The sequence below is a fragment of the Sphaerodactylus townsendi genome, linkage group LG02 (assembly GCF_021028975.2).
Source record: "Sphaerodactylus townsendi isolate TG3544 linkage group LG02, MPM_Stown_v2.3, whole genome shotgun sequence".
Lineage (NCBI taxonomy): Eukaryota > Metazoa > Chordata > Lepidosauria > Squamata > Sphaerodactylidae > Sphaerodactylus > Sphaerodactylus townsendi.
Genome location: NC_059426.1, coordinates 78,946,837 through 78,959,441, shown reverse-complemented (window position 1 = coordinate 78,959,441; position 12,605 = coordinate 78,946,837). Strand labels below are relative to the sequence as shown.

Here is a 12,605-nt window from a genome sequence, read left to right as displayed (position 1 = left end):
ATCAATTCCTTTCCTAATTATCCCCAGCATAGAGTTTGCCTTTTTCACAACTGCTATGCATTGAGTTGACATTCCCATGGAACTATCAACTAAGACGCCCAAATCCCTTTCCTGGTCTGTGACTGATAGTACTGACCCCTGTAGCATGTATGTGAAGTTTGGATTTTTTGCCCGTAAGTACATCACTTTACATTTTGCTACATTGAATTTGCCATTTCTTAACCCACTCATCTAATTTATAAAGGTCCACTTGGAGCTCTTCACAATCCTTTGTGGTTCTTACCACCCTACCTAATTTGGTATAATCCGCAAAGTTAACCACCACGCTACCCACCCCTACTTCCAGGTCATTTATAAATAGGTTAAAGAGCACTGGTCCCAAAACGGATCCTTGGAGGACACCACTCCCTACATCTTTCCATTGGGAGAACTTCCCATTTACACCTATCCTTTGCTTCCTGTTTCTCAACCAGTTTTTAATCCATAAGAGGACTTCCCCTCTTATTCCTTGATTGCTGAGTTTTTTCAACAGTCTCTGGTGAGGAACTTTGTCAAAAGCCTTTTGGAAATCCGAGTAGACAATGTCCACTGGTTCCCCCTTATCCACATGGCTGTTTACACCCTCAAAGAACTCTAGTAAGTTTGTAAGACAGGACTTGCCTCTGCAAAAGCCATGCCGACTCTTCCTCAGCAGGTCTTGCTTTTCTACATGTTTTATAATTTTATCTTTAATGATATATTCTTCTAATTTACCACGAACAGATGTCAAACTGACTGGCCTGTAATTTCCTGTTCTAAGCCCCCCCCCCCCCCCCCCCGATCCTTTCTTAAACATTGGTGTGACATTGGCCATCTTCCAGTCTTCAGGGATGGAGGCTGATTTCAGGGATAAGTTGCTCATTAAAGTGAGAAGATCAGCAATTTCATGCTTGAGCTCTTTATGAACTCTTGGGTGAAGGCAATCTGGGCCAGGAGATTTGGTAGCATTTAGTTTATCAATGGCTGCCAGAACTTCTTCATTGTCTACCATTATCTTCATTAGTTCCTCGGATTCGCCTCCTAAGAAGCTTGGTACAGGTGCAGGAATTTTCCCCACCTCCTCTTAGGTGAAGACTTCATTCTACTTGTGTCTGAAGAAGTGAGTTTTAACTGAGGAAAGCTTATACCTCGAAAAATTGCGTTGGTGCTTAAGATGTCACTGGACTTGAATTTTGTTCTCTTTAAAAAGGTGAAGATAATAGGGTGCTGTGTGGTTTCCGGGCTGTATGGCCGTGTTCTAGCAGCATTCTCTCCTGATGTTTCACCTGCATCTGTGGCTGGCATCTTCAGAGCATTCTCTGAAGATGCCAGATATATGCGAAACGTCAGGAGAGAATGTTGCTGGAACACGGCCATACAGCCCGGAAACCACACAGCACCCCAGTGATTCCGGCCGTGAAAGCCTTTGACAATACAGTAAAGATAATAGTTTTCTGGGCAGTCACCGAGTAATCTCTGACCCATCGAATGACATCACATCACAGGGCTTACTAGGCAGATTTTGTTTAAAGGGTAGTTTGTCATTGCCATCCCCAGTCATTTACACTTTGCCCTTAGCAAGCTGACTTTGCGTAAACACCGCTATACTCAGACTTTCATGGGCTTTGATTGGATGCGTTCCTCAACACTGTCCCATCAAAATTCAAGCACGTTTGCTCAGATATAGTCCCACTGAAAAAAGAACACGTGCGCATAATACTGAAGGAACTGCCATGCAAACGTGAACTGCAACGTCCATTTCCCTTCGCTCATCGCGGAAAGCAGCATGGACGCTTGCCGCAGTAAACCGCACGAATGAGCCCGGCTCCTTTAAAAGGCGTGCGCCATCCGCCTCCGAGCACAGTGCTTCCACTTCCGAGTCGAGGAAGGGGCGCTTTTGCAGAGGCAAAACAGGGGTGAGGATGCGAATCGTTAATAAAGTGGGAGGCACGGGTAGGAACTAGCTCCCCGTGCTTCAGAACAACTGCAACGTCTGCGGAAACCGGGTGGGAGCTTTGATTCTTGTGGTCTGATCTGTTTCTTGGCTAAAGGAACAGCAAGCAAAAGCGAGGAATTAAGCTTGCACTTGTAGGTTTGGTGCAGCTGCTTCGTTCTTACCCGCCGGGAAATAAAGGAACATATGTTTAATTATCGGGGGAGTAACAGGTATCCCCTATTACCAGTTCAGCCTAATTTTCTCTCTCCCTTGCCAAAAACCAATGGTCTCTTATTTTTTAATGTCGTTTGTGTCGACTTACACAGTACATCAGGTCACACTCGGTGTTAATTAGCCTACAAGAAATATCACCGCCTGGTGCATTACTCTGGATCTCTACGGTGAACTAGAATTCCAGCAAGGCCATTTGAAATATGAGCATGACAGTAGTGGGATAAATAAAAAGATGGCAAATGGGAATGTCTCTGTAGAAAAACCTTTGGTCTATCTCTTTTTGTCAATATAGCCTACCTTAAAAGCTTGTTTTGTTATAGGGGTAGAATGAGGTGGAATACTCACAACCTTGGTCTCCATGGAAGCAAAAAGGATAAAATAAAAAGCTATAACTAAAAACCGTTGCTGCAGAGTGCAAGCTCCATATAGATTCTGTGGGGAAAATCCACTAGCAGGAATCCACTCCCCTGTCCCCAAGTGGATTTTGTATGAGCTTGCAATGTACCTTCTTAGGTTATTCATGGTCAATTAACTGTAAATCCAGTTTTTCAGATATTGCAAATTTCAGTTTGTAAGTAGCTTTTGTTTGTCTCTCTGATAGTTCTTTTGTTTACTAATATGTAAATGAGCAGCATCTGTACTGTCTGGAGTTCATTTCCAGTTGGGTCGAATATTAATAGAAAGCTATTGCGTAGCATCTGACATATTGAACAGTCTAGAATAGTAGTTTCAGGCCTTCGAAAATGCATGGTCCCTTTTCTAGAAATCTGTACCTATTTTCCTTTGTAATGACATTTAATAATGTCTTGGCCATCATTTGTGATAACGCAGTCATATGATACTCAAAGTGCTTTTTTGTTTTTCTGATGTCTGCAATGCAGATGTAAAACATACATTGCTATGTTGGGGAAAAAAATCACTATTTGACCCTGCATTAACAGCATTCACAAATGTGCTTAAATATTGTAGAGTATGTGAAGGAGAAGGAGGGAGAAACTGTTCTTAGGCTTGACTTCTAACATTATGTTTGTTTAGACTGAAAACAAAGGTGGAATGAGTAAATATCTTACATCTTTATTTGAATTTTTAGATGAATTGTATACTGGGGGAGTTTCTCTGAGAAGAAGTATTCAGGCTACTGAATTTGGCAAAGTGAGATGTGGTAGGAAAATTTGTAGCTGAAATAAGCCTGTTTTATTTATTAGCTGCAGTATGTGCTGAAAAGCAGGTAGGCTTATTCCTACGGCTAATGTTGGATACATTAAGGATTACTCTGACATCCCAAGCATAATGACTTCTATAAATTGTATCCAACAGGAGCTAATTTGCTTTGGATGAATTAAAATGTAAATTCTCTAGAAGTAAAGTAAACATCACAGCTCGACTGCTAACATATTTGAATGTCTCTGCATCAGAGACAAATTATACAAATATTCATCACAAGGAGGGTGTTATGTGGTTTCAGACTGTATGAGTCATGTTCACAAGTAGTATTTTCTCACAACTGACATTTTCACTTTCAGATGTAGGCTGGCATCTTCTAAGGAGGATCCTCCTGGAAGATGCCAGTCACAGATGCAGGTGAAACGTCAGGAGAAAATGCTACTAGAACATGACCATACAGTCTGGAAACCACACAACACCCCAGTGATTCTGGCCGTGAAAGCCTTCGACAATACATTCATCTGAGTGTCTTTTTATTCAAGTGTTTCACTGTGTCGAAGATGTCAGATGTGTATTCAGTTGTGTGGAATCCTTACCCTAGTGGGACAGTACTTGATGTGGCTGGAAAGTGCAGTTTTCTCTATCAGCCAGCATTTCTGGTATAAACTCAAGAAGTTACCTTGGACCCAGAGGGCCTGCCATGGTGGCTCTCCAGATTTTTTCGGGATTGGAATTGTGAAGTAGAAATGCAGTAAGCTGCCACTAAACTATAGGCCATCTTTGACAGATCCCTCTTTGGTAACAGCTTGCCTTTTTAATTAGAAATAAATTTTCTGACAAACCAATCTCTTTCTTTTCTTTTTAAAATATTCACTGTAGAAAATAGTGGTTACTGGAATAGCTAAAGCTGCCATGAGATGCATCTCTACTGGACTGCTTATTTTTGCCCTGGCTTCTCAGGCAGTTGATGCTACATTATCAAAGACTGATACAAAAAAGACTACCTCAAAAATTCTGGAAGAAAAGGTAAGAGAATGTGTGTAGTTATGCAGTACTCAGACTCAGTTGTTCTATGTATATCTCACTTTACTGGGTACTTAAAACAGCTAACAGGAAAACATAATTTAGTCAAGCAAAACATATACACTGCAATTCCAACATCCTGGACTGGTTCTAGATCCACTTCTCCCTCAGGGCCTTTGGCTGCATGCCATGAATTAAGGATCAAGAACCAGGAGCACCTTGAATCTTATCACTGAGCTTTCAGCAAAAGTTTTGTCTTTGGCCACTTCTAGACTGATTTCTTGCAACAAAGGAAGAGCAGAAGCTCAGCCTAAATGTCATTCATCTGGCAATGCTGTGCTCTCTACAATCTGATTGCAAAGATACCTGGCAGCTCCATGGAAACATTATTGTCAGGCCTTGTTTTATTGAAAGGTACCTGTAAGGCAAAACAAGGTCAAACCAGATGAGAGGGAGGCAGCCATATTTGTTGGTCCATGTATGTGGAAAGAAGAAGTTTATGTGGTACCAATTCAACAGACCCTGCCCTGGATAGCTCAGGCTAGCCTGATCTCATCAGATCTTGGTAGCTAAGCATGGTCGGCCCTTTTTAGTGTTTGAATGGGAAACCACTAGGGAAGTCCAGGTTTGCAACCCAGAGGCAGGCAATGGCAAGCCATCTCTGAATGTCTCTTGCCTTGAAAACTCCATGGAACCACCATAAGTTACCTATGACTTGACAGCAAAAAACCCCAAAAATAAAAGTTACCAGACTTGGATGGGGTAGATCAAGTTAAGAGCTTGGGGATTCTCCTGGAACCAGTCCTGCTAAAGGATTACCAGGTCACTGCTGTTTCTGGGATGTTTCTTTTAATTACATATGTAACATGGTATTTTTCTAAATCCTTATGAACTGGCTATGCTGATCCAAATTGGACTATCATAATGCTGTACAGGGTGCTGGCTGCTGAAACGTTTCAGAAATTCCAGTCGGCATAAAATGTGGCCTAAAGGCTCTCCTCTGGGCTCTGCCATTTGAAATACAACATCAGCGCTGCATCAAATGTGCTGACTTCCTATTTACTTCTAGGCCCAATTCAAAGAGTTTTGTTGGCCTAAGGACTTCATGCTTACTGAGCGTTTATCTCCCAGGGTACTCCCATGTGCCAGTTACATTCTTCAGACATCCTTTTTCTTAAAATGTTCTCCATTAGAACTGTCCATACAACCACACAAGATCACAGGCGTTTTCTGTGGTAGGTCCAGTCCTTTGGAAAAGACTGCCAGAACATCTCAGGCAGCTGCCTTCCATTTAGGAAGACATATAAGGCAGTCCTATTTCTGTTCCGAGCAAACATTTGCTGTAGGTTGAATTTCTCCAGAAGAATTGGACTGTGGTTTTTAAATCAGAATGCATTTAAATTTGTGAATTAATATTTTTGTGTTAATATTTTTTGTTATTTGGATTGTTATTTGTATCTTGGTTGCTACATTGTTTGCTGCTTGGTGTCCAAGGAGATACAGTGGAACAAAAATGTTTTAAATCAATCAATCCAAGCAGGTAGACCAGTGAGGGGAGTTCAACTCTACCCAGCATTACCACTTTCAGACTAGCTCCAACACCAGGAAGAAAATGAATGGAATAAGGGGCAAGCAAGGATTCTGTTTCCCTTTCTCATGTTTTGAAGTTTCATGTTAAAATTAGACCTCTCAACCCCTTTGTAGAGTTGAAGGGGGCCATACAGGCCATCTCGTCCAACCTCTTACTTAATTCAGAATCAGTCTATTCTAAAGCATCCCTGACTAGTGTTGTACTGTGTGTTGTTCTGGAGGCCTCACTTCAGAAAGAATGTTGACAAAATGGAGCAGGTGCTCAGCCTTTCCTCACAGGGCTTGGTCTTCAGGCTCCTGATCATCCTCGTTGCTTTCCTCTGCACCTGCTCCATTTTGTCAACATTCTTTCTGAAGTGAGGCCTCCAGAACAACACACAGTACTCCAAGTGTGGCCTGACAAATGCAGTGTTCAGCAGGATCACAACATCTTGCTATTTGGACAGCATTAGCCTTTCTTGCCACTGACTGCTCATATGTATGTTATAGTTCACCTGTACTCCAAGTTGTTGTAACCCCTATCCAGTATGTGTGCTTCTCATTTTTGTTACCCAGATGTAGAATTCTGCACTTATCCTGGTTGAATTGCATCTTGTTCACATCTGCCACTTTTCCACTCATGAATAAATAAATATGATTGGCCCCCATTACATTTAGTTTAGCATTTACATTAGGTAGAAAAAAGTATTATTTTGTGCTGTAAATTCACAGTTCAGCAGCCTAGCCCCATTAATTCTCTTAGTCCACTTCAGTGTTGTCAACAATCTGTGTACTTTGATGGCACCGGCTTCCCTGTAGAATTTAGAAATGTATTGTTACTCTTACCTTATTATCTTTGACAGCCAGTTAGGATGCATTTGCATCAGGAGTTTTTCACCTCTGGTGGGTTCCATGATACATGGGTTTGACTGGCAAGCTGCTATACTTAGCTGCGCATAAATCATTGTGTAAGTAGTTGTACACAGCGCTTGTGTTCCCTTTTCTGATGTTCTTTGCCAGCAAGGTTTCATGCTTTCAGAGCTGCTTTTCCTCCACAAATTTGATATCAGGTCAAGTTCATAGGCAATGCTACTCCCAAACCAGTTTTTATTCCAAAGCAACTTCAGCAACATGAAGACTGCTTCTGTCAGCTCACTCCAAAACACTGAGAGCTCCTTTTCCACTGACCAAATTCAGATAATATAATTTTTTCCTTTCAGTTGTTCAAGATACTGGAAACATCTAAAGAACTTAGATACTTCATTAATCAGGACCGTATTCGTTATCAAGGCCATGGCTTTCATCTTTCTCCCTCTCTGTATAATAATAACGTAATATAAACTCTCAGGTGTATTTGAATTAGGAAGTAGCTTCCCTTGCAGCTTATCTTGTTTTGTACCTCTAGCTTGGTTGTTCAGACACACTGTAGAACCATTGAACATCTGTGGACTATTTAGAGTAAAAATTGTTAGGTCACACCTGTGTCCTTTGTTTTGATTGCTTAATCACCTTTTGCTCTTAATGTCACTCTTTACAGACCTGCCCTATGCTTGTTTATTCAGAACTAAAAGCCACTTACATGTTATCGTACTTTGAGGAACTGCTAATTTTCACCTGGTGAAGTAAAAACATAAGTCAGCTGTGAATTATCGCCACACACACAAAATGAAAAAAAATTAATCAGCTGCATTGGAAAGATTAATATAAAATTGATTTGGCTAGTGAACCTCTCTGACATGGGCTGGCCATTCTAAACTGGATATTATAAATTGTTGGCCCCAATTCTTAGTAAAGTGGTATAAGGACAGGTGTTTCATGCGTCTCACTTTAATCCATCTATGAGCCATCTCTGAAGCGCTCTGACCATTTCAAACAGTGCTGCATTTTCCTGCTGTTTTTTTCCCGCAGTGAGTTCTTTTTTGCCTTAAAAAAAAATATTCCAAGGTTTTGTGCCAAAGCACATAGTTCTAAACCAGTGTTTCCCAACCTTTTCGAGGTCAGTGTACCCTTGACCTCACTCTTCATATCTCACGGTACCCCTGCCGCCACCCCCCACCTGCCCCTGCTTGCCACACACCCCACCTTCCCCTCCCAGGGTGAAGGGAAGCACTGGGGGTGGTGGTGGCTGCTGACCTTGTGGCAGGCCCTGCCCCATGGGCCAGCTCCATGTCCTTGCTGGTGCCGGTGGGAGACACCACAAAAATGAGGGAGGCGGTGGTAGTGTTGCCGCGGTACTCCTGGGACATGCTCACGGCACCCCAGGGTACCACGGTACCCTGGTTGAGAATGGCTGTTCTAAACCATCATATCGATCCAATGCCTCTGAATGCTGTTGATGTAGCACTGAATTGCTGTATTACCAGCATTCAGATGCATTCAGATGCTATGGTGGTCTAGTGCTATGGTGCTATGACACTAAGAATATGTGCTTAAAAAGCCAAAAAAAGACAAACTGGGGTAAAGATGGGGAAAAAGTGTGAGCATTTCAAAAGCACTCCAGACATTTTAAACTGAACACTGACTGTGGTGATTCAGAAGCTCAAGGAAGAACTGAAAATGGGAGAAAGCAGTTTTCCAGGGACACAAGTGGCGTTGTCTGAAAAAGTTTTTAAAAAGTCAAAACCTGTCAGCAGCCATGAGCCAAAATGGTTGCGTCAAAAATGTCACATAGGGCCCCGATGTTTGTTTAGATGTTTTTGCTTTCTCTTTTTTCCCCTTTGGTGTGATATCGTTCTGTTTCCTATTTCTGTCGGTCATGGTCTCATTCCGCTTTCCTAGTCAGTGGTTCTTTTAAGTTTTAATCCCTTCCTTGAATCTTATGCTGTCCATTCTTTTCTCTTATTTCCTTAAATGTAAGGAATAGTGGGAAGCAGTCTTTTTGTGCTTCAGTAGAAACCCTAGTAGGTGAAGAAAACATGGAAGCCTCAATTCCTTTTGCATTTTCCATCAGATATACAGGGGTGTAGCTACAAAAATGGTGCCCTCTCCAGAATCTGCAGCCCCAGCATGCGCTCCACAATAGGGCAGTGGAGTCTGGGCAGGGGTGGTGGTGATGTTGAGTTGCCCTAGTTGTGTTAACAAGAAGGAAGGACAGAAGGAAGAGAGAGGGAAAGAGAAAAAAAGAGGATTTCCCTCCCGGACTCTGCTGCTCCAATGTGGCCTCTACAGCCGTTCCTCAATGAGGAAGGGCTGTGGAGGCTATGCTGGAGCAGTGGATTCTGGGTGGGGAAACCTTCAGGAGTCTGCCCGGACTCCACCACCATCACAGACTCCACAAGGACTATGGACTGTGGAGACCACATGGGGGGGTGGACTTGCGGAGGCTCACTGAGGAAGGGCTGTGAAAGCCATGCTGGGGCAGCAAGGCAGAGTCTGGGTGGGTGGGTGTGCCAAACTGAGCAACCTTCCATTCCCCAACATGGAGTCCTCAGCCCTTCTGCACCGAGAAAGGGCTTTGGAGACCGCATTGGGAGTGCTGGATTCTGTGACCTGGATTCTGTGTGTGTGTGTCTGCCTGTACCTCTGTCCAAATAGTGCCCAGGGCTTGAGCCCCTCTGCACCCTGCAGTGATGTGTCTACACATATAGGATACTCTGAGGGAGAAGCAGAGATTTATGGATATTTCAGTCAGTTTAAAAATAAATTATACATTTTCATATACTTTCACACACATTCCCTTACAGTATGAAAAGGCACAGATCGACAGATTGGACTAAAGTAGCTCTGCCCAGCTGATTTCAGTTTTGTTTTGTATACCAGTAACACTCCATAGGATTGTAGCTCTTGTATATTCTCTTGTAGAGAAATGTGTAAAAAATTTTTGCTTTGGGGCATTCTCAGATTCATCTCTATTGAATTCTTCATCCATTCATCCATATTAATGCTCTTTAAATGGAATACTGAATTAAGTGATATGACCAGCAATACTTAGAAACTTACTGGATAACTGAAATAATTCAAGAACAGAATTAGATTTAAATGAGATTAAATTTCTATCTAGTCCAGCGGTCTTATTTTCAACAGTGGCCAACCAGTGTTTCTGGGAAGCACAGAGACTGAGCATGAAAGCAACATATCTCCCTTTTGGCTTTTCTTAGCAACTAGTATTCATAACTACTTTTAGCTATAATTACTTCTAATTATCACGGCAAATAGTCATCCATAGACCTTCCCCATAAATGTGTTTAATCCTTTTTTTGTCATTTGATCTAGTGGTCATCATGGAACCTTGTGACAATAAATTCTGCTTGTTATATCTAAAATAATCATTTCTTTGCAGACTCAACATTCAGATAAAGCAGTGCAGGATCGTGGTCTAGTAGTCACAGACTTAAAGGCTAAAGATATTATTCTTGAACACAAGAGCTACTGTGCCAAAAAAACAAAAGAACGTAACTTCTTAGGAGATGTTCTGGGCTACATTACGCCTGTAAGTACTGAGAAAATTAACATAGTTGAATGGCAGGTATCTTTTGTGGTGTGTTTTGGAGTTTTTGCAAACCAAAATGTAAATTCTAGCCCCAGACTGCGAACATTGTTTTCATGTTTCCTCCATGTATAAGGCCAAAGGACATAGCAATATAATGAAAACAGCTGGCCATGTTTCTTTTATGTAATACAACTTGAATATATGAAGAAATATAGTATGTATTGCTCCCTCTATAAGAAGCAAAAGATCTTGCCCTTACAGCTTTTCTTTCTCCCTTTTTAGTGGAACAGCCATGGCTATGACATTGCTAAAATATTTGGAAACAAATTTAGAATTATCTCACCTGTCTGGCTGCAAGTGAAAAGAAGGGGCAAGGAGAAGTTCCAGTTCACGGGACTCCATGATGCTGATCAAGGTGCTTGTTCTGCACTTTATACTCTCTACCTGGTGATGTGAAGCTGGCATCTTTGCAGTTTCATGAGTGAGTCAGCAACTGTTTGACTTACTGGTGTTAGTGTGAATTGTCCTAAGTTTTGCTGTGAAACATTTTGTGAATGGTGCTTGGAAAATCTTGGAAAATTAAACAGGACAAAATGAATGATGTAATTGGTTAACTGGATGTATACTAATTGGTAAAAAGTATAGAATAACTGTATTTACAACATATTTACTTGAACTTGGAACTTCTGTTATAACCTAGCATTTAAGTTTTCCCAGAAGTCAGATAGCACTATGGTGGCTTAAAGACAAATACATTATTATGATTTTCTGATCTTTTATGGGCAAGAGTCTGTTTTATGAGATGCATAAAACTGATGGTGAATGTGATTAAGTGTTTTATGCATGTGTATGTGGCAGAGTGTATGTCCAAAATGTAGAATTTTTTTCTGCTATCAGGAAAAAGTGGGCCTGGTATTTGGCCAATTGGACAGCTTGAAGGGAGGTTCTCAACCAACTGTATAAGATCTGGGCTGAGCTCCAGTTTCCTTTGTTGTTAAGGGTATTTAAGTCTAGGCAAGAACAAAAGGGCCCTTGTCACTTAGTTTGTGGTTTAGTCTCTGAGATCCTAAATGAGCTAGAACAGTAGATCCAGGAACAGGCCAGGATGTGTTGTACCATTCTGCTTGTTTTATCTATTGGTTTATTTATATTGGTTTATTTTTCTATTTTGTAACTCTTGAGCAGTCCAATATGGGTGGGGTGTGTGTGTGGCAAATTTCCCTCTGGAGCTGGTGAATCCCAGTGTCAGCAGAAATGCCCTCCCCATCGATCCAAGGGGCATTCCAGGGGCAGGCCAGAGGGCAGAGGTGGCCTTAGTTGACTTCCACAGACCCTCTTGGACCCCTTGCACTGGCAGAGCTGGCTTGGAGATATGCCACATTTTACATGACATATCTCCACTTTCCCTACAGGGGATTCTTGGAGACTTTTCAATTTTTGGGTTTCCTACACCATGGGAAAGCCATTTGGAGGGTGCAGGGTGGTGCCATAGCAGAGCTGTCCCTGCCAGCCAGCCCACTTCGGATTGGGCTATTAGAGTGCTGAGGAGAACAGTGGAGTAAAACTATTTAAATAAATTAAAACCAGGAGGAGGCCCTGAGAGGATCTAAAGCAGCCATTCTCAACCAGGGTTCCGTGGTACCCTGGGGTGTCGTGAGCATGTCCCGGGGGTACCGCGGCAACACTACTGCCCCCACCTCATTTTTGTGGTGTCTCTCACCAGTGCCAGCAAGAACATGGAGCTGGCCCATGGGGCAGGGCCTGCCACAAGGTCAGCAGCCACCACCACTCCCAGTGCTTCCCTTCACCCTGGGAGGGGAAGGTTGGGTGTGTGGCAAGCAGGGGCAATGGGAGGGGAAAGTGGAAGGTGGCGGCAGGGGTACCGTGAGATATGAAGGGTGAGGTCAAGGATACACTGACCTCGAAAAGGTTGGGAAACACTGATCTAAAGGGACAAACAGCATCATAACAGGAGAGATCAAATGAGCTTGAACCAGGTTGTGTAAAGCTTTGAAGTCCAAACTGGCACCTTGAAATTTGGTTGCCAGTGTAGTTGGCCCAGGAAGACAGTAACATACTTCTCTGTAGGGTTTCTAACCACAAAGCATTTCATCCTGTTCTGTACCAATTGTAGTTTCTGGATCATATTTAAGGTCAGTCCCACATACAGTACATTACAATAGTGTAGCCTTAAAGTTTCTGAAGAAAGGTTCAGCATGGTCAGATCCACAG

General features: G+C 42.4%; 1 protein-coding gene across 5 annotated transcripts in view; it reads left to right on the top strand.

Annotated features, from left to right (window-relative positions):
• Nucleotides 1-1,845: 1,845 nt before the first annotated feature.
• The window catches only part of CHID1 (chitinase domain containing 1), a 132,888-nt gene continuing 122,128 nt past the window's right edge, over nt 1,846-12,605 (top strand). Inside the window, exons 1-4 of one of the 5 annotated variants that reach the window (XM_048486687.1) lie at nt 1,846-1,934; nt 4,232-4,378; nt 10,224-10,373; nt 10,656-10,788. In XM_048486687.1, coding sequence (XP_048342644.1) covers nt 4,265-4,378; nt 10,224-10,373; nt 10,656-10,788 — 397 coding nt within the window. In that variant the 5' untranslated portion in view covers nt 1,846-1,934; nt 4,232-4,264. Of the gene's footprint in view, nt 1,935-1,967; nt 2,185-4,231; nt 4,379-10,223; nt 10,374-10,655; nt 10,789-12,605 lie in introns of those variants that run through there. The other 4 variants (XM_048486688.1, XR_007243675.1, XM_048486689.1 and 1 more) reach the window with 4 other exon arrangements.